Here is a 22863-nt window from a genome sequence, read left to right as displayed (position 1 = left end):
GTAATCTGAGTCCTACTGCATTACTTATTAGATTTCTCCAGTTATTTGATTACATTGTTTTACACTATGGAATTCAACTTGACTCTTAGTGAGAAAGGCAAACTATAAATACAGTAAATAAAATAAACATACCACTGAGCCACTCAGTCTCCAGTGCAAACAGATGTGGCTGCTGGCACAATCACAGTGTTGCTCTCCTCACTTCATCAGGAGCAATGCTGGGCTCTTCCAAGTCACACTGCTCCACTTTAAACAGGTGCATTATGTTGTGGAATGGTTTACCCCACAGCTGAACTGACTGATTCAACTGCCAGCACAACAGCTGTAGATCTTCAGCCAGTACAAGAAAACAATATATCTTAACCACAGTTTTTCAGTATGATTTTCTTTCATGAGAATCTGTTTAGAGCTTATAAATTGTAGCTTATTGATCTAAATCTAACAGTTTCTTAATATGTCCTTAGCACATGTAGGTTTGTATAAATACATTCCCATTTCATTAATTCTGGTTGATCAGGATTGTCCTCCATTTTGGGGTAAAAGCCAGCCCAGCCACAACCTTATTATAGCAGTGGGGGAAAAAGAAATCACCCTGACCCTCTATGAAAAGGATTGTTCAAGATTAGAATACCAGAGCCCTCTCCCTTGGTAAAAGAAACTCACGGGGGCTCATAGTTGCAGACCACCAAATGCATGTTAGTCTCATTCAGAACTTCCAGAGTTTCACAGAGCACTGATGCACAGCCAACACGGTTGCTGCTTGCCCAGACCACCTACAGAAGCAGGAAAAGATCATGTTACCATTGGTACCCAAGCTTGCAAACAACTCCACACTGGACTTTACTCTGGAATCAAAACCATTTACTTGCTCAGTAATTCTTGAGAAACTGTAAAATAATGAAGCCAACGGAGAAGGACCCTGAAACAATAAAGTTTTGTGTATTTTCAAAGGCTTTACGACTGGATTCAACTGGTTGTGGTGGATTTGCCTGGCTGTGTGGCCATGGTCTGGTGGATCTTGTTCCTAATGTTTTGCCTGCATCTGTGGCTGGCATCTTCAGAGGTGGATCACAGAGGGAAGTCCAGTGTAACAGACTTCCCTCTGTGATACACCTCTGAAGATGCCAGCCACAGATGCAGGCAAAACATTAGGAACAAGATCCACCAGACCATGGCCACACAGCCAGGCAAATCCACCACAACCAATAAAGTTTTGAATCTACTCCATACTGCCAGAGAAGGCAACACTGTGGGGACCCCTGACCAGTTTTCCTTTCCCAGCCTTTTGGGTGGAACCAAATGAGATTTCTAAGATTCAAAGTTACATTTTTGTGTTGACCCACCATAACCTTGCCATTCCATTTCCAGTTTTTCATTGCAGCAAACATCACAGCTTGATAACCTCTAAGACAGTGGTTCTCAACTTTCCTAATGCCGCGACCCTTTAATAGAGTTCCTCATGTTGTGGTGACCCCCAACCATAAAATTATTTGTGTCTCGGTTCCTAAGACCATCGAAATATGTGTTTTCCGATGGTCATAGGCGACCCCTGTGAAAGGGTCGTTCGACCCCCAAAGGGGTCATGACCCACAGGTTGACAACCACCGCTCTAAGAACAGATTTATAAATAAAAGCCAGATTTTGGAAAAGAGGTGGAAATGGTAGCTAAACTATCAAATCATGACAATTTCAAAGAAGACCAAAAATGTAGACATCTGTCAGCATATGAACTGTGCATGTCTGCATTGGTGCACACACTGTTATCTTTTTTTTTTAAGACTAAGGAACTCCCCATTCTTTTCAGATCAGCAGCAGCGGTGGAAGCAGGAAAGGGGTAAGTGTGATGAAATGGCACTTCATCCAAATAACAGTGCAAAAATTCTCTGCTTTATTTTGTGAACTTTGGGTTCACACTCTGTGAATGTTCAGGGATGTTCAAACACCTTTGATAAATAATCTGGTTAAAAGAAACAACTAGTTCACTTCTTCCTTCCCATACCACCCCTCCCACCATTTCTTCTGCTTTCCAAGATGAAGAAAAAAGCCATAAAACTGGCAAGAGGACAATTAATTAATGCAACCCAAGAAGACAGGAGAAAGACTGCACTTTGGCCTAGTCATGTAGGCAATGAAGGCCAAATGATCCTAAGCTCTGTTTTCCCTGCCATGGTGCATTTTGACTGAGGGGGAGTTGTAGTAAGAAAGTGATCCCCCTTTAAGAAGGGAGTAGCCATCCTTAGAAAAGCATTGGAGAAAGTCATTCTCAGAGATCAGTTATACTCAAGTCACTGCCCAAAACACACACAAGCATGTGGTCTGAAAAGAGGCAACCAACCAAATGGAGAAAAAAGAAAATCTGAAATGGACTGAGCCAGATATCAAATCTGAAACCATTCAGATATTTCTGTCTGCCCTTTAACATCACAGAGATAAACTTTAGAATTAGAGGAAGTGTGTTTAAATCCATTTAATTTTCTCTGTGCTCACTTGAGTCACTTGGTCCCTGCATCATGAAAAGCATATTTCAGCTTATATTTACTGAAGTATAACAGAGAAAGAGGGAGTGCCTGCTCAGCTAAGAATTTATCTAATGAGTAAAGTTCCAGTAAGTTTTCTCCTACCTTCTTACTGACTGAAAATAAAGGGAGGGGTTCTTATTTCTTACAGGACATCAATGCATGTACTACGTACCTGGCAGCAGAAAAGCAGTCAATTCTCCAATTTAACTTCACAGAGGGATTTTCCTGTTTACACCATTTTTGTTCCCCAATTTGTTTTATTTACACAGGTTACCCTCCTGCAAAGTATACCTATCTGAGCCAACGTGCCATTTTGTCCACCCACCTGCTTCCTTGTTGTTTCCATGCAGCCTCCATTTGGGAAGGTTACCTGCCACCTTTTTTGTTGCTGCTGTCTTTGGTCTAGCACTTGTTTGCAGACCTGCCTCAATTAAACTAGGTGCCAATTAGAAAAAAAAGAGTCTGTCATGCTGAGCAATAAAAATTTATCTTGCAGGAAGCCAGGGAGGGGAGGGAAGAAAGAAGATGGTGGTGGCTGGAGGAGGGCGGAGTTATGAAGAAAGTCAGAAAGAGTTTTGTTAACAAACCCAGCCTTGTCAATTTCACTGGGTTTCCCCATTCCAGTGATAGGCCTTTACTGTGAAGATTTTGTAAAAGCCCTTTTGTCTTAAAATGGTGACCCAAAAAGTGGGAGGAACTACTATAGTGTGGGTGTGGGGAGGCAGGGAGGAGCACGAAAACCTGAGGAAAGTTTGCTGCATCATGGTCTCCTTCGGTTTCCCTTAAAAGGGAGAGGTTTAGGAAACCATGGGGATTCTCTAAGCTGAGGGCTGCCAATGAGAGGAAAACCAAAAATCAAACCCAAAGGGAATGAACACTCAAAATGAAGGAGACCACATGAAAATAAATGGCCTCTGATAGTCAGCTATCAAACCACTGTTCATTTAAATGCCAGCTGTTGGCACAATAGACTAAAGCCTATATATGAGAAGGAATAAATGAATTAACTTGAAGTTGTCAGCTACTGTGCCTGCTAAATAAGCTCCACATTTTACCACACTGGGTAGGTGAAATTCTCTGAACTAGTCCATTACATAGGGACTAGATAATTAGTGCCAAATAGAGATATTATTAGCTTAATACTGGCCAGAAAAATATTTTTTACATTGTTTGGGAGCACCCATAAGTATTTCTTTTGAGACAAAGGTAGGGGGATGACATTTTGCTGAAATCTTCATCATGACTGAAGACTGAAACCAGAACTTTAGGAGGTCAAAACAAGAGAACAAATGGCTTCTAACACTTAGCTGTAGAATGCCATTTCCATTATTCAAGACAATGGAGCCTATCGCCATGGTGTTTATTCATTTTGTACAGCTAATGCTATTTCTCATTTGTTGACTGGTAATCTTCTATAAGCATGGGACATAGTCAGATACCTGGGTATAATGGCCACACATCTCCCCTTCTGCGCATATTAACGTGGTCATATTATAATATTGGTACTCATTGTACCAGTTTTCCACTGCTGTCTTCACAGTCAAGTCACCACTCATGGTAAAGAGGTTCTCGCCTCGCCAGCCGCGCTCCTTATTGTGTTCCCAGATGCATTTTGTTGCGTAGTCTTTGGCAAAAGCTTCCAGCTCTGAATCCCAGCTCTGAAATCAAGACAAGTAAAGATGTCATTACCATGAAGATGGGCTTTTCATATTTTCCAAAGCCAGGGGTGAGCAATGCCTGTTGAAAATCAGTCAGAGTTATCTGGCATGCATAGCAATCTGGTCAGTTTGGTGCATTTTCCAAGGCAAGCAACCAGTCCCCATAACAAGGAAAAATAAATAGAGGTCATGAATCCAAATAGTCCAAGCTTTAGCCATAAATTATTTGCACTTTTTTTTACAGCTATCCCAATCACACATTTACATTGTAACTTATACTGAGACCTCCAGGAAGAGGGAGCAGCAGCCACAGGGATCCATCTTAATGTTTTCTACTGACTGAAAAAGGGGATTCTGAGCTCTGAATTCTTTCAGCTTCCTTTGCAATTTCCAACTAAAGACAAATCTGATTGCAAATCAGAATGCGGCATCAGTGGAAGCTGAAAGTATTCTAAGCATTGCGTTGTCTTATTTTACCACTGAATCACTGAGGCACCAAGAGCAGAAGATACTTGCCTAGGACTGTACTACCATATGTGAACACTTATAAGCATATACACATTTAAAGTCACTAATACTGAGGCACTATTTTTAAATAAAACTTACAACTGATGTATACATGATGCAGAATGAAGTAGAAAAATTCTAGAATGACCATTCCAAGCTGTAGTGCAAGTAGAGAGCCTTTCATTTTTTAATGTGCCCACTATGTGCCCACTTTCTGAGTATAATATTACAGCATTTCAACAAAAAATGTTTATCATAGTCTGCTTCTGCATGTTCTAGCCTACAGCATCCAGGAAGTTTTTTATAGAGGGGAATATATAAAAATTGATAGTCCAGGATATAGTAAACTAGCATCCCAGGCTACAGTCCAGAAATCTCACAATCTTCCACTTCGTTTGGCATGATGTGCAGAGTGACTTTGAAGCCTACAGCAGAGCAGAGAATAACACTCCCTTCCCCTTTCCAACCATATTAGGAGGTATGAGTAGTAAATATGAAGAACTCCTCCCTGCTGAGAAGAGAAAGGTATGCCCAGTTTAACAGCTGCGCTAGACTAGAGCCAATACAAACATCTGGAAAGCATGTTACTTAACAGAAACTAACAGCTGCTTGCCAACATCCCTCCAATGCAGTGATAGACAGTCTCTTCTTCTCCAGCTGTGCTCCACAGGCTACTTAGCAGCAGTTGCTAAGCATGAAGAGAAGAATTTGAGTCCAGGAAGATAAGGAGGGATAGAAATATTGTCAATAAATAAATATATGGAGAGGTTTAGGGAACAATGATACAGTTTTTAAAAGAGGTGCCATGATCCTGAGCATGGTCCAAAAAAAGCCAAGCAAAAAACCAGACCTTTGACTAACAGGCTCCAAGGCACCCATGCAAAGCTTCCTTGAGTCACTTGGCTGGCTGCTTACGATGTGGAGATGTCATTTATTTAAACAGGAGGAGAAATACATTTGCTTTGATGAAGGTGAATGAAACAGTTCTGGCTCCACTCCACTTCCAAGTATGAAACTCAGAGCTGGTCTAGACATTACACTTGCCATAGGGACAGGATTCCTAGGATGTGTTTCTGGGGCTATCCCAGCAATACCACATTACTAAGTCCACCCATGAATACAGATAAGGGTGAGATGGAAATGCAGTCATTGTGGCAAGAGTAACATAAAGTACACCCCTTCACAGATTCTTGAAAATGTTTCCCCTTTGCACAGTGATTTAACATCATCATCATCATCATCATCATCATCATCATCATCATCATCATCATCATCATCATCATCATCATCATCTTCATTATTGTTGTTGTTTTTGTTGTTGTTGTGTACTACCAGAAGGGGCTCCCAAGCTAGAGCTCACAACAACTGAGAAACCAGACTAAGAGTGTCCACCAACCCATACAATATGGTGATACAAATGAAAAATTATTCCATACCACATCAGTTGTCACGTGGGTTAACAAGGACCACGCCGCATGCTGGGGTCCCTGAACATGCGTCGACAAGTGGGCAACAAGTGGACCAACCATCCAAAAGAAAGAAGTATAGTGCGCAAGAAAATCGTGCCATCATGGTTTGTTACTACAATTCAGAGCCAGAAAAAAGAGAATACTTGAAGCAGATGTACGAACTGTGGAAACAACACTACCCAGATTCAAATATCACTGAGCAAAGACTGGCAGATGAAAGGCGATTCATCATATGGAATAAAGTGTTTACAGAGATAGAACTAGAAGAAGTCCAGAAAAATTGTGAAAAGAAGGCCACTGTAACACCAGAATAAAGAACAGTATATACTCCAGAAACAGCAGGAGAGATGATAGTAGAACTGCTAGATGAAAATGCCAGTACAGGGGAGAAAATAAAAGTACAATCACCAGAGAAAGTCCCCATGGAAAAAACTGATAGGCTGACAGAAAGACAAAAAGAACTAAGGGAAACGATCATCCACTACAGACCATCAAATGAGGAAAGATAAAGGCTGCCAGCATTGAAAATGGTGCCCAAAAAAGATCTGACAACCATAACAAGGGATGTAAACACAGCACTGATGACAATTGAAACAACACCCATCAAACAAACTAATCAGCTCTTATACAGTACGTCACTAGTGGTCACAAGAGAACTCGGCATTGAAATACCTAAACCCAAGATAAATCAACCATCAAAACCAAGGGTGGAGAAGAATGAGACACGGAACAGAAAATCAAAAAACTAAGGTCAGATGCCAGTAACCTGAAAAATATGCAATATGAAATAACATATGAAATATGAAATAACATATGAAAAATATGGCTCTTTGTGGCTGAACTGCTGGAACGTGAAGAAACACTGGAGATCGCAAGCAACAAATAACGGCTCACAGCGAGAAAAATTGAAAGATATGAAGCAAGAAACATCCAGTACAGACAAAATCAGCAATTTCGATCAGACCAAAGGCATTTTTACCAAAGCCTCAACACAAAGATCAATGTTGAAAGCAAAAAACCAGAGAAAATGCAACACTTCAGTTTTGGAAAGATCTGTGGGAAAACAAGAAGGATTACAATAGGGAGGCGCAGTGGATAAAAGATTTTGAGAAAGATGTTAGCCAAAAACAAATGCAAGAGCTGGAAATAACAACTGATATGATAACAAATCAAAGCAAGAAAGTGAAAAACTGGACAGCACCAGGTCATGATCAATTGCATGACTTCTGGCTCAAATACCTAACCAGTTTGCATCCAACAATGGCCAAGCAGTTCAATGAAGCCAAGCAAAATGGTGAAATCAATGAATGGCTAACAACTGGGAAGACATACTTCATTATGAAAGTTCCAGCCAAAGGAACAACACCTGGAAAATACAGGCCAATAACATGTTTACCCACGATGCTCAAACTGCTCACTAGCATAATAGCAGATAACATCATGGACTACTTGGAAGCAAATAGCATCCTGCCAGTGGAGCAAAAAGGGAACAAAAGAAGGAGCAGGGGTACAAAAGATCAAAATGATAATGGAGAACTGCAAGAATCAAAGAACAAATTTGCAATAGTCTGGATCGATTACAAGAAGGCATTTGACTCACTGCTCCATCGTTGGATCATGAAATGCTTGGAAACAATTGGCATCAGCAAAAACATTCAAATATTTACTGAAAAAGCGATGAGACAGTGGAAAACTGAATTGACAGTCGGAAATGAAAACTTTGGAACAGTCAACATTAAGCGAGGAATTTTCCAAGGTGATTCACTAACACCTTTACTGTTTATCATTTCCATGATCCCACTAACAGTAATTTAAAAGAAAACAAAGTTGGGCTATCAAATGGCCAAAGACTCGGAAAAAATCTCACATTTGCTGTACATGGATGATTTGAAGCTGTACGAGAAATCGGGCAGAAATCCGGTCACTAGTGAACTGGTCCGGTATTCAGCACAGATATTTCAATGGAGTTTGGCCTGGAAAAGTGCGCTACTGCGGCAATAAAGAGGGGTAAGATCACAGAGAGTGATGGGATTGAAATGCCTGATGGCCAACTCATCAAGTACAACCAGGAGGCAGTTTATAAATATCTGGGCATTTTGCAGCTGGATAACATCGCGGAGACGAAAGGTGAAGACTGTTGATAAACGAGAATACACGCAGAGGTTCAGGAAAATTTTGAAATCTAAGGTAAGCGTTGGGGCATACCATCAAGGCCACCGTAACACCGGGCCCTTTTCCGTCATCAGGTACACTGAAGGAATCATCAACTGGACACAGGCTGAGTTGGATGCATTGGATAGAAAAACTCAGAAGCTTATGACAATGTACCATGCCTTACACCCACGCAGTGATACTGATAGATTACACCTTCCTCTGAGATCTGGTGGCAGAGGTTTACTGCAAGTACAGCAAACAGTGAAAGAGCAGAAACATACGCTGGCCAATTATGTGTATGAAAGTCAAGAACAGGAATTGATTGAAGAACAGACATTTGCTGAAGACCCAGAAAACCAAACAAGAATACAGAAAAAAATGTGATTAAAATGAGGACTGAAACCTGGCACAACAAAGCACTGCATAGCCAATTCCTGGAGAAGATCAAGGACAAGGTGGACAACTAAAAGACCTGGTTGTGGTTAACAACCGGAAGTCTGAAAAAGAAAACTGAATCCCTGATTTTAGCTGCTCAAGAGCAAGCCATTAGAACAAATTCGATCAAGGCCAGAATCAAAAAATCCTCGGATGCTGCAAAGTGAAGATTGTGCAAAGAAGCTGACGAAACTGTAGATCATGTCCTCAGCTGCTGCAAAAAGATTGCCCAGACTGAGTTCAAACAGAGGCACAACTCCGGTGGTAGATGATCCACATAAAATTTATGCAAGAATTACAACATAAGAACAACTAGAAACTGGTGGGAACGTTGTCCAGAGAAACTCATGTAAAATGAGCAGGTCAAGATCCTGTGGGACTTTCGAATCAAAGCAGGACAAAGAACATCACCTCGGGAACAAGGACAAGAAAGTGACCATCATCGACATAACGGTCCACTGGTGACAACGGGGTCACTGAAAAAGAACTACGAGAAGGTCACTAGATACCGCTTGACGAAAATCGAGCTTCAGGGTCTATGGCACAAACCAACTGAGGTGGATCCCAGTGGTAATCGGGACGCTGAGGTGCCATCCCAAAAGCTCTGGGGCAGCGCTTGAAGCATCTTTGAATTGACAAAATTAACATCTGTGGTCAGAAGGCAGCCTACTTTGGGATCGGCAAACGAATACTGGGAGGCCTCTTTTCTTTTCTTTTATAAGCACGGGGGCACCGAATTTGTGACACGGCGCTGGTTTTCTCGCACAAAGATACATACGGGAAGCTGTGAGGAAGCGAATGGGCCAGCCTATTTTACGACCCATAAGGGTTTGACCCCTGACACAATCTTTGTCAAACTTGAAGATTCTTCTAAAGAGAGTTACCTGAAACTATGCTGCAAATTTGGTGCCTCTATCTCCAGACACAGCCTCACAAATATTCCCCTAGGGTAAAATGGACCTAAAATCCAGGAAAAATCAACTTTTTTTTATTTGACTTTTTGGCTTCTTTGAAATTATGCCTCCTTTTTTGCTGAAAAAAAAAGCACAAAAAAGCTAAAAGAACTTTCAGGGGGGATTTCAGTGCAGCATATTTTAATGCACAGCACACTTGAGGTGCACCTTTTAGGTAAACTCGATGTGTCAATAAGTTAGACAGCAGACTGTGGGATGTTCTGGCATAAGGGTTGTCCTACCAAGCTGCTGACAGGAGGTAACTGTACATTGCTTTATCCTCATGTCCTCTCCGGGTCTGTCATGAGGAATTTTGCTCATTTGTGCCTGGCAAGTTCCACACTTGGAAACAGGGATGCTGCTTACCAGCTGAAGATGTGAGATCTCCTCCCCAGCCCTCATTTCTCAGTGCCTCTGTGGTGGCAGGGGGGAGGGGAAAATAAAAATTGTCATCACCACAGCACAATTATTTCACTTCCAGAGAAAATGTGGAAGTGACATCATTCCACTCAACAGGTCACCAGAAGCCCGATGGGTGCCATAGTTTACCACAGAGTTTCCAGCAATTCCCAAAGCAGTGATATCACTTCTCAGTTTGCCCCAGAAAGTGATTTTACACCTTTTGCTCCCCCATGTCCCCTCCTGCCCTCACAGGCTACCGCTGGTTATCAGCCACTGGCTGGCAATACTACTTGAAAATCGGTTCCCAAGTACTTGGGGATCCAATTTGAATTGGGGAGTCATTGTTTGTCCCCATGGGGGGAAGCTTTTGTGTATGATGGCTATACATAAGTTTCAACATGGTGAATATTAGTGTACCAAGGCTGTTTTAGGTCAGGAAAATTGGGTAGGATATAATTCCCGTGCTGCACACCCTCCCTTCCCCCACAAGCATACTATAATCACAAATTAGGTGAGGTTCCAATATGCCTGGGAATTATGTTCGAAGCACAAAACTTTCAAGGTATGTCTGATCTAAAGATCTTGTGGTAGACCTGGAGAGAATAATGTAATATATAGTTAAGCAAATAGTTAGCATGTTATGAAACCTAAGAACAGGAGTAAAGGATAAGAGATACTGTATTGTCAAAGGCTTTCAGGGCCAAATTCAACTGGTTGTGGTGGGTTTTCGGGGCCACATAGCTCAGGCCACGGCCACACAGCCTGGAAAACCCACCACAACCAGAGGAGATATATTGTTTTATTAGGTCATGTCCAATATTACACTGATGTCATTCCATTCTAATTGCCACCTTCCCCAAAATTATGCTGGGATTTGAGTTTTGAGAAAGGGCAGAGCCTCTCCTGATAGTTCTTTCGCATCCTTAACTACAATTCCTAGGGTTTGCTGGGAAGAAAGTATTATAACTGAACTAGATAAATCTGAGTCAAAATAGCACTCTTTCTTGCTAAAAGACCCAACAAGAAACTTTTTTTTTGACAAAGACAGCTTTAAAAGGAGTAGATTGAAGCCATAGGACATACCATTCCTCCCTTTCTGGGGCAATGACAGCTTTGTGTGTACACTCTGAGTGAGGCTGAAACAACAGGTCCAACTTGTGTTTCTTATTCCCTTTTTGCATTGCAGAGTCAAATTCTATATATAGGCATCCAACAGCTATGTCTCTTGTTCCATTAAAATATGGGTTGGCCAGCATAGCTCAATGTATATGAGCATTGCTATGGTAACCAGCTTTGCTGACCCAAACAAAAGTAAAAAGTGTGACTTCAGAGTGGGAATTGGCAACATGTGGAACTGACCAGGGGACCAAAAATCTTGCCATAAAAAATAGTGTTGAAACAGATGAAGAAGGCAGCATTAGCCTCCACATTTTTGACTAAGAGAAGCATTTCCAGAGGGCATCTTCCTTTGAAAGTAGTTGAACCAGTCAGGAAGTAGAAAGGGGCACCTCTAGAAACAGGTACTGATCAGCATCAGGGATTTACCATTCCTGGCGTTGTCTGGGCACAATGGATGCTTGCCATGTCCTCCATTCCGATCCTGTTGCTACATGTAGATTAGTTGTGATGAGCACAGGAACTGGTGCAGTCCCTATTGTGTATTACCAGCGGAATTGTTCCTAATACCCCAGTAGCACTCATGGTGCTTACAGGACTTGCCAGCTGGCAGCTGGCCTTGCAATATCAGCAAACCTTTTGTGTACTGTAGGTCAGCAGTGAACAAAATATAGCTCTTACCGTGACCACATTTTGTTCCAAAAATATGAAGGAGTTCATACAGTCTTTCCTGCAGACTGGTTATTTTCCACCAGAGTCACTACAGAAAACCACTGAAAGTCAAGTCAGCTTCTGCATCACATATCACCATCCTTCACTGTTTGTGCTTTACTTTCGCATTCGGTGGTTGGTTTGATTCAAGCAGAAGCACACACAGAAACAACGTTCTGTGCAATTGGTCCTGCCAGAAATCTTGCTTGATCCCCCTTCTGGGCTGTTGTCCTGCTTCTCCTCTCCCGTTATCAGAGCTATTTCTTTCTCCCTCTGAGTGTGTGTGTGTGTGTTTCAGATTTACCGTAATTTGCACCACGGTACCCATATAGCCATTCACTGCAATTTACATAGTTGATTTCTGCTAATTTCTTTCAACAAAAGCTAGACTGGAGCTGGTGTTGCCTAGAGGCTAGTCTCAGGCATGCATTTTCATTGCTCAGTGACTGCATCATCGAGTAATGACTGGCATCACTTCAAATACAATGTTAGGAGGGAGTAGCCACTGTTATGCAGCTGCAGCCAAAACAATATAGAGTCTTGTGGCCTCTTAAAAACTAATGAATTTATTGTGGCATCAGCTTTTATGGACCAGAACCCACTTCATTGGATACAAAAACAAATATTTCACTATAAGAGCAGTTCGAACATTTGTGAGTCACCAAATGGCAAATAGCGGAGTGATTTCTATACGCATGTGAATCAGCTCCAAGAGGTAATGTGGTTCAACTAGCAAACAAAACCAAAGAATAAAGGATGAGTTTATTCCGTGGGTTGTTTATGTCATAATTGCACCTATCATTTTGTAATGCAAGAAATCGCTATCCTGAATTATCTCGCTTGTGGTTAGTCATCATGGATTATTGCTACCCATCACACAAAGTAAGTTCCTACTAATGAGAACTAATCTGGTGGATGAGTCGTTTAATATGAGCTGGCTATCACGTGCTTCTGATGACTCAGTACTGGTGCTAATGTGTGAACGCATCTAAATTTAACACTTAAAAATTAATTTGTCTATAGCAGAAGTAGGGGCAGGTCAAGCCATCCCAAAGAGGAGATGCTACAAGTCCCATCTAGCAAGACTTTTCTACTACTTTTTCTTTACCTGGCTCTAGTTCTTCCTATCTGCTCCAACTCTAGTCATAGAGTTCCTTTTTAGGAACAATGGCAGCTAAATTGATCTTCCTTGTTCAGAGGCAATTGGCCAGTTTATACATGGGGGGGGGGGGGTGTTGTTGTTCTCATGCTCTGTCTGGAAGCCCCCAGATATATTTGGCAAGCCGCTGTTGGAAACACAGATGTAAAGCAGGAAGGACACAACTGCAAATGAGGCTATAAGACTCAATTATCAAACCAGTCCCATAACATCACCATTTGCTGCTTCAGTATTCACATGACAAAAGGCAAACTACTGAGGCTGAGAGAGGCAATGTGCCCAAGGCCACCAGGTGAATTCAATGTAATGGTGGGCATGAGCCCCCAGTTTTTGAAGTCCCAAAACATTTCCGTTTCGATTAATGTCCCCGTAAATTCATTCCTCCCGTAGGTTCCCTTCAATTTAACATTCTGCCCTCAGATTCCCCTCCAAGTCATTTAAATTATCCATAAAACGCTCACCTGACCAGAGCCAGCTGCTTCACTCATGGTCTCCCAGAGCTCTCTTTTAGTGCAACCCAGTTCTTTTTCTTTGCTTTCCCTCCTCCTGCTTAAAAAAGTAGACCTGATTTAACAATGATGCTAGTGAAAAGAAAACACCCTAACTGTGTGATTTGGCACACATCCAGCATTGGGCTACTGCTGCATGTCCAAAGTGACTGTACATACCATGTTAGCATGCAGTCAGAACTGCCACCTAGGCTCAGGACCTCTGGCATGCTAACGTTGCTTGGAAAACCATTGCTGGCCCAGTTCAAATGCAATGTGAAGCCTAACAAGTAAGTTGTTTTACCCTACTAGCAACACTTTTAAATCAGGTCTCGTTGAGTAGAGCAGACTTGGAGAATTTGAAACTGGAAAGTGCTGTCCAATCAGCAGTCATCTGGTAGCCTCCACTGCAACCTGCCCCCACTATGCTCTTGTCCAGGCTCTTCCTCCACTTGAAAAGCCCACAGGTCCCACTGCAGCACTCTGATTCCCATTGCTGGGGAAGGCAAGGAGTGTGGATGCTGTGAATCTTTTTATGCTCCACAGCCCACAGGAACTGAAACCACAATCTTAAACAAATGGGCTAAAAGATGGCAGTCAATTTAAGAAAGATTTCAAATGGCTTAAAAACTGCCAGCTAACCACAGATTATGCTAGCTGACCCAGATCAGCCAAACTTAGATAACCCTGAAAAGTAAAACTAGGTATGTAAACATATAATTAACGTGAAGGCTATATATTGCCATTCCATGATATGAGTTCACAATAACAGCCCTTTCCATACAAACCGTTTAAAATGTTTTGATGCAGGAAATCAAATGTTACTTTGTGGAGTTCCACATTGACTTTTCCCCCTTATGCGCCAAAATGTCTTATCTGAATTTTTTTTTACAATTATTCTTTTGTGTGAAATGTTTTCAAAATGTCTTCCCTTGCTGTGTGGCCATATTAAAACATTTTATATTTCCTGCTGTGTTTTCCATGCCTCTGTGCCATCCCTGAACTTCCCCGTCAGCACCATTTTATCATGTCCCTGAGCTCACCCCGTTCCCCTTCGCCTCTTTATTTTTGTCAGTTCTATCTGCTTGTTTTTAATTTCTGGTTACATCTTCAAAGCATTGATTACACACAGCAACAGAGAATCCATGCACTGGGTGTTGAAAGCATCAATTCTACACAAAGTCAAAAAAGTGAGTGCAAACAAATTGGTGGTGGTGGTGGGGGCGAGTGGAAGCATTTTGCAAACATTCTGCAAATATTTTAGGTGCCTTGTGCAGAAAGGGCCTATTTATCATTGGAAGTTTTTGCACTGCTTTTTTTCTTCTTTCTTCTCTTTTAAACACTTCACAAACTTCATAAGTACTTCTTTCTTCTTTTTTAAATACTTCACAAACAGCAATAGGTAACATTCCACATTCACATTAAATATGTCAAGGTGCTGGCCTGGGGAAATAGAAACTGGTGCAAATAGAACGAAAAGGAGCAAACCTCTTTTGAGCCACTGCTAGCTGACCTGACTTAATGAGAAAGCTTTTGCTTCCGATTTTCGTAACTGTGATCACAGGAGAAATAAGATAGTGAATGGGACTGGTTTTACCCATAGTTCTGTGCTCCCCCCCTCCATTCCTGCATCAGTGGCATGAAATTTGCACAAGTGTCACAAAAGAGTTTGGTCCCCCGGTTGAATGGTAAGTGCCTCTTTGCCCAATTTTGGGGAGTGCAGCCAAATGGGAGATACGCATTCCATTGTTACAGAGAGAAAAAATGTCCTGTTTGACTTGGGACTGCAGATTGTTAATCATGTTTGTCACTTTTATTACCTTTTAAAGGGCTAGATGAGCACTCCGACAAAATAATGGAAATGAATGCAAGAGCAATAAAATTAAAACAAAATCTACATTGGCAAGTCTGGCAAGTGAATACACTGTGTCACCCAGAATGGTGCACTGGTACCAGGGACATCACAGGCACTATCCAATAGATGCCTGTGATGTCTATATAACTTTGTAACAAGCAAAATAATTGGGGAGAGGGAAAAATCCCCTTTAGTGAGCAACAATGTCACAGCCTGAAGGGAAGAGTTAAGCTCTTAATCCCCTGCAGTTAATGAGTTACAAACATGCAGCCATAATCAATCAATCAATCAATCAATCAATCAATCAATCAATCAATCAATCAATAAAACATCCGTACAAATCCAGTGATAATAAAGTAGATCTGGTACCTAAGCAGCTATGTTCTCTGCATTCAAAGACAAAGGCTGTAGGGAACAGAAAAAAAGGAACTTACCCAAGCTCATATAACAGTGCAGAATTGTGTCACACAGAACTCTGATGATGGAATCCACACTTCCTTCTTTCATTTTTAAGCAGCCTAATTCACTACTACGGGATGTTAGTAAACTGTGAGATCCTTCCATTTAGGATACCAGTAAAGGGGCTAGTGCTACAGAGTCAAAGCCACTGAAGCTGAACCTCTGAAGATTAATTTAATAGTACATCTTCTATACAAGTAGATCACATTAGAGATAAATAACTACTGCAAAGTGTACCAGGGAGCAGTAGGCAGGTCTACAGAGGTCATTGTGAATGCATTTAGCTGTCAAAAAACAAAACCCTCACACTGTCCTTGTTTCACTAGTCAGACACAGACACAAAGGAAAAGAAAGTCTGAAACGTTCATTTTAACAATTCAGAAGAAAAGCTGCTATTTCAAGAGAAATAGTGGGAAGTTTTTCATTTTTTATGCTGTGAGGGAAAACCTCTGAATCTCCACCCCCCAAAAAAGCCCAGTGCCCACCCACCCCAACTTGCTTACCATTTTCAGCATGTCTGCAGCTGGAGGAAAAACCTTTGAGCGATACTGATTGTGCAGGTCCAACATCAGCTTCTTGTCCTCCTCTGTAAGGGACCAGCTCAATTCCATCGCTGTGAGCAACAGGAGGAGGAGGAGGGGGGGAATTCGCAGGCCTGAGCTCAGCATTGTGGCACTGTCTTGTTTTAACAGCCCACGGGTCTGGCAGACAGCTTTAAATCCCTTCCCAGAATAAGGAACACCCAAAGCCCAAGATTGCAAAGGAGGAAATTTATCTTTTTATTATAATGCATTTCAGAGCCATAGAGGGAACACACCCATCTCACATAGTATCACTGATGGAAGAAGAATAATGGTCCTTAAGGGACGGTCAGGCAAGCTGTGCCCATTTGCTGAAATCAATTGTATGCACAAAACCTACACATCAGCTAGTTCTCCAAAAGTTGGTTTGGGGAACAGGCTGCTGTAATCTGATGCTTCACACACCAATTAATCCTAAAAGCCAGCCTGCTCAAGTTTGTACATAGAGTCCTCCTCCCCAAACATTTCATATGCCAACCAAACACAACACGCACTCAAAGCTGCCTGTGCCCATTAGCACAATTGTGCTGGACATGAGAACTGTGTGTGGTGGCCAACAGTACTGAGCAGAAATCCGGACCAACACCATTACCACAGTGGATCAGCCCTGTGGTCCTTCCAGACCTTCATCTCAACAAAGGGCTCAGGCTTGCGATGGGGTTGATTTATATATCTGAACAGAAAGTCCAGTGCAAATGCAGAGCACTGCACTAATGCTATAACTGGGGAAACTCTGCTGCCCGTTTTGCACCGGTGGCACCAATCAATGATAGCAAAAGGAAAACAGGGAGAAAAGGGATACCCTGGGTTTAGATCACCTTTGCATCTTCTGAAAATTAAACACAGACGATAGATTTGTGTGCCAACAATAGAATCTGTGACCCAAGGGGCTGCCATCTTGCCCAGAACAGCAAGCCTTGGCTGAATCACATAGTGATAAGCTTATAATTTTTAATAAGAGTCTGGTGAGTGAGAGCTGTATGTCTCAGGGCTTTTCTGGATGGTGGGGGAGGATATACATAATTATTGTGCAATTGCATCCATTGAGAATATACATTTCCCCCAAAATAAAATAATAGCTGATTGTGGTGAGAATGCAATTTTTTCACCTAAAAATATATACACTAAAATTTTTGAATGTTGCATGGACTAGCCATGTGCTCTAGAGATCACCTCTGGCATCTCTTGTAAGGGGCTACATACTTCCTATCCTTCATTTCACACGCTGTGAGCATTTATGCTTTCCCGACTGCTCCATTCTAGCATTGTCTTGATAATGAAAATGGCCAGCAACAGCAATGCTATCCCCTTTCTTCCTGCAACGTTGTCCCAGTGTAAACTATCAGCTTTAAAAAGTATTCAGTATTTGTTCTTTGAAACAGCAAAGAACAAATGCCTTTCTGGCACTGCAAAAATGCAGAGCAGGATCCTATGCCTCTGTTCTACTAATTCCAGAGTTCAAGCATGGTCATTTTGCCAATTCTACAGGTTCATCTGATTACAGAACTGTATGATCAAACTCATTATTTTAAAAAGTAAACTTAGTCTATGCATATAGTTGACAATCCCATAAGAACATAAGAACATAAGAACAAGCCAGCTGGATCAGACCAAAGTCCATCTAGTCCAGCTCTCTGCTACTCGCAGTGGCCCACCAGGTGCCTTTGGGAGCTCACATGTAGGATGTGAAAGCAATGGCCTGTCAGGATATTGAAAATTGCAAGGTGGTCATATGCTGGTCTAGAATGACTGGAATGTAACAGTCAGCAGAATTGTAAAGGTCGGAGCCTCTCTGTCTGGGTCTGCAGTGATTGGCATGTAACAGTCAGCAGAAGTGAAAAGGTCACAGGCCAGGATGATTAGATCATCTAGCTAATGATTTGCTGGACAAAACTATATAAGAAGACTGCATACCCAATTCAGTACCTCTCCTTCACCTTCAGGTTTAGAACTCAGATTGTTGTCAGAGTAGAGAGTGGATAGTTATTGTTATTTTTGTTCCTTTGAGAAACAAGAGATAAAGTATTCCTGTTGGAACTAAATCTACTGTCTGAGTGTTTCTTTTTCTTATACTGCAAGCAGTTACCTCCTGTTCTAGCAAAGGAGTGAGTTGGCACCTAGTCCTTCAGCTGTGCACTGGAGCCAACAATTTGGTTATAAGGCCCAGTATCCTAACCACTGAAGCTAGAAAATGTAACCGAGGCAGTGTGACACGATGACATCCACCATGTGCGGATTTGCCTTTTGAACGGCTGACTGCAGGGAACTACTCAGCATGGAGTGTGAAAATGCAGAGCTTTCTCATACGTGAAGATTTATGGGCTGTAGTCCGAGACCCCACCGAACCCAGGCACAGCAGCAGAGCAGAGGGCGGATGCCAGAGCCAAAGCGTCCATAATGTTGGCTGTGGGGAAAACTCCCAGCTCATCTATCTACGGGCTGCTGAGAAGGCTTCCGACTGCTGGAAAGGTGTTGAAAGGACCTGTACCAGACGCATGAACTGCTGGTTCCCAGGTAATCTTGACCAGGCGTTTATGCAATTTGAAGCTGAAAAGAGGTGAAAATGTAGCCAATATGTCCAACAGCTGCGTGCACTATTAAATTAGAGGCTGGAAGACAGAGGCATGACTTTCACTAGACAACATAGAACCTATGTTGGCCTTTATATTCCCTAGATGACAGCTGGGACAATTTTGTCTATAGTATGCGAGAGCATAAAGGAAGATGATTTGACTCTCTAGACTATGTGACTTAGGCCTTCTGGAGCTCAGGAAACAAAGAGAGTTTTGCCTTGAAGCCACAGCCAGAGAGAAGTCACTGTTTCCAGAGGCAAAAGTGAAACCCAGCTTTCCCTGAACTGTCCAAGGTCATATGCAGTTAGAAGTTGTTTCCGTTGTGGCTCTACTAATCATCTTCTCCGAGAATGCCCACAGAAGGGGGAGAAGAAGGGGCCAGCTAAAGGACAACGGGGAAGAGGAAAGAAGGAGCACTACTTGTGACATTGCTGAGAACCGATGTCCAGAGAAACCAACCCATCTGGCTCTTGGACTCTGCCTGCTCAGAGCATGTCATAAATGCTCATCACCTATTGACTGAGGAGTCCAAGGCAAAGTGTGAAGCATGTCAGCTTGGCCGATGGATCACCAGCTGCTGTTACGCTGCGGGAACTGCCTACATACCATGCCCTAGGTAAAAAGTTGCAAAATGTGTTTGTGTGTTCCTGGACTGGATTTTTTGTTTGTTGAGCGTCCCAGAAGTTTAGCTGAACAAAGGGAATTTACAAAACTATATTTGATAGACAGGGTTGTACTGGTATGGCAGAATATTGACATAGAGTGTGCAAAAGGTACACTCTCGCGACAAAATGTATGTTGCCTTATGACTGATAAAGGGCAAAATGAAAATGTAATGAATGTTTCAAGTCTAGCTAATAAGCCTATGCATGATGATTGTGTGCACTATCTTCACAGAGTCCTAGGACATGCAAGTTTTGCCACCATCAAGCAGTTGGCAAAAGTATGTGATTTGAGTGTAAAGCCTTGCAAAGCATTCCTAGACTGTTCAGTCTGTAGTGGGGTTAAGGTGAAATCCTATCCAATCCCCAAAAAGAGCTACAGACAAAAGTAAAGACCATTTGAACTGGTCCATGCAGACTTAGCTGGTCCTTTCCAATCAAGCGAAGAGGGTGCACGATATATATTTCTGCTGATTGATGATTATATAGATATTCTTACTGCTTGCTGTTGAAATCTAAGGATGAAGCCTTTACAAGGTTTAAGGAATGGGTCTCAATGATTGAGCAGGAGGTTCCCTCACAAGGTGGCTTGCCTGCAATCTGACAGAGGCGGTGAGTTCATGGGGAACAAATTCCAAACATGGCTGAAAACACAGAAAGGTATTATACAGGAGAACAAATCCGTTCAGCCCGGCTGAAAAATGCGTGGCTGAGAGGAGACTAGGCATTCTTCAAACAATGCTTGAGTTGCATGATAAATGATGCCAAGGTTCCATTCCATTTTCTGGGGAGAGGCTGTCTTAGCTGCCACACATGTAATAAACAGGTTGTGGGGTTCAAGTATCAATGAAACACCATTTTTCAGAATGTTTGGCAAAAGGCATTCCACAAACACCTTAGAATATTTGGGAGGTTTTGCTAGCGTCCTCATTCCCCAGACAGCTTAGCGAGGAAAAAGGACAAAAGAAATGGCTAGAGACTGCGTTTTGTAGGATATGCACTTAAGAATACCAAAGGCTATAGATTTTCATTGGGTCATGTGGAAGAATTGCTTATCTCACGCAGTGCTGCCAACTTTGAAAAGCATACAGGTTGGGAACATGTGCATCAAAACTCTGAAGTGTTCTTACCACCAGTAAGCCATGACACAGTACCTAGTGACAGCACTCAGCCCCCACTCCCTGTTCAAGGTCCGCACATCTGCTCCGAGCCTTAAAGCAACAACAGGGTGAGAGTGATAGTGATCAGGAAGGGAAGCCAGGGAGAGGAGGGGGCTGAGCAAACTGGAGAAAATAGCTATACCATGCAGATCAGAAAAGAGCAAATAAAGGCATACCACCAAAAAGGTTTATGGTACAAGAAGTGAGAGTGTGCATAATTAGGGACAGAACCACAAGGTTTCCATGATATGTTGAAATGTCCACCTGAGGAACAGGAAAAATGGAATCAGGCTATGGACAATGAGAGTTTGAATCCTTGGTGAACTTAAAAGTGTTTAACATTGTTGATAAACCTACTGATAAGCCGATCATAGGTGCAAGATGGGTATACAAGTAAACCTATGCCCGATGGGACTTACAAATATAAAAGCAAAGATTAGTCGCACAAGGCTTCTTTCAAACAACGTTTGACAGTGATGATCAGACTTATGCACCCACTGCAAAGGCAGACTCCATGAGATTAGTGATTACTCTGGCTGAGCAAAGAGACTTTAAAAATGAGGACACTTTGATTTTGAAGTAGCTTATTTAAATGCAGATTTGCAAGAGACCATATACATGAAGCAAGCACCAGGTTATGAGCATGAACAAGTTGATAAAGTTTATAAGCTCAACAAAGCTTTGTATGGGCTGGAAACAGTCAGCCAGATGTTGGAACAGGTGCATACACAAAGCATTATGTGAAATGAAATTTGACCAAAGTGTGGCCGATGCACTGTATATATACCAGAGGTACTGGTGATGGGAATGTATCATTTTGATGATTTATGTTGATGATCTCTGTGTGAAGTTTGCAAAAACAGACAAGCAAATCAAACAAGTTTACACTGAGGTGAGTAAACAGTTTAAGCTGAAAGACTTGGGGTATCTAAAGAAGCAATACCTGGGTATTCAAGTCAGTAAATCTGAAGAAGGGGATGTGTTTCTGGCACAAAAAAACAAAAGATAGAGGGTGTCTTACAAAAAGCTGGTCACAAGATGCCAAAGTGGCACAAACCCCAATGGTGGCTGATTTTTGTAAGCAAGATAACAATAAAGCATTTGAAAGGCCAAGACCTATATGGTTCCGTAATTGGCAGCCTGCTGCACATTGCTAACTGGACAAGACCAGACATAGCTTTTGCTGTAGGTTTATTAAGTAGAACAGTTGCAAAACCTGCTGAGAAAGACTGGCAGGGGGCTAAAAAGAGTAGTGGATTACTTGAAGGGAACTGCCTAACTATGGTTTACACTTTTCTAAGCAAAACAACAAGGACTTAGTGGTGTATCACGGACAGCTCATTTGCAGAAGACTCAGGATGTAAGTCAGTGAGTGGTTATTATATACCCAATATGGCAGCCATCCGATTTGTTGGAGATCCTGGCGGGAAACAAACAGCAGTTTACCACTTCAACTGCTGAGGCAGAGTATGCGGCTCTTAATAGAGGCATGCAATGAGCTACAATGGGTTATGCAGTTGCTAAAAGACCTGGGTGAGAAATGTGAACAACCTATAACAGTTTTTGAAGACTCACAGACATGTATAGCCATGGCAGAGAACGAAAACCTTAAAAGTCGTACTAAACATGTAGCTGTGAAATTCCAAAATGTAAAACAACTGATACAGTCAAATATGATTAAGTTGCAGTACTGTGAATCATCTGCAAACATAGCCGACATCTTAACAAAGCCATTACCAATACAAAAACATAATGACTTGGTGTTTGGTTTGGGTTTAGCAGATGTACAATTTGGCAAGGACTCTGTACAAAGTGAGTGAAATAAGTAACTCTGTGTACTGACTATGTACTAACTATGTAATGAGTGTAAATAATGTGAATGACTTTTGTTTGTAATTATTTTGTTTGTAAATATTATGTAATGAGGCAACATTCCAACCAGATATGAGAAGGGGTGTCAGGATATTGAAAATTGCAAGGTGGTCATATGCTGGTCTAGAAT

At 41.9% G+C, this 22863-nt stretch overlaps 1 protein-coding gene across 1 annotated transcript; it reads right to left on the bottom strand.

Moving 5' to 3' along the window:
- Positions 1-659: 659 nt before the first annotated feature.
- On the bottom strand, positions 660-16811 carry LOC125431681 (peptidase inhibitor 16-like). The gene is made up of 3 exons (XM_048494701.1): positions 16389-16811; positions 3959-4177; positions 660-773 (listed from the first exon to the last, which is right to left on the bottom strand). The coding sequence occupies exons 1-3, from the start codon at positions 16551-16553 to the stop codon at positions 660-662; spliced, it is 498 nt and encodes a 165-aa protein (XP_048350658.1). The 5' UTR covers positions 16554-16811.
- Positions 16812-22863: the final 6052 nt, after the last annotated feature.

Source organism: Sphaerodactylus townsendi, linkage group LG04 (assembly GCF_021028975.2).
Source record: "Sphaerodactylus townsendi isolate TG3544 linkage group LG04, MPM_Stown_v2.3, whole genome shotgun sequence".
NCBI classification, from domain to species: Eukaryota; Metazoa; Chordata; class Lepidosauria; order Squamata; family Sphaerodactylidae; genus Sphaerodactylus; species Sphaerodactylus townsendi.
The sequence above is the reverse complement of the archived record's forward strand: the minus strand, read 5'-3'. Positions and strand labels throughout refer to the sequence as shown.

Coding starts and splice junctions, on each gene's coding strand:
- LOC125431681 (XM_048494701.1), bottom strand. CDS start 16,553: ATGCTGAGCTCAGGCCTGCGAATTCCCCCCCTCCTCCTCCTCCTGTTG. Junction 4,178..16,388: donor CTGCAGACATGCTGAAAATG/GTAAGCAAGTTG, acceptor TCTTGATTTCAG/AGCTGGGATTCAGAGCTGGA. Junction 774..3,958: donor TGTGTGGCCATTATACCCAG/GTATCTGACTAT, acceptor CTGCTTCTGTAG/GTGGTCTGGGCAAGCAGCAA.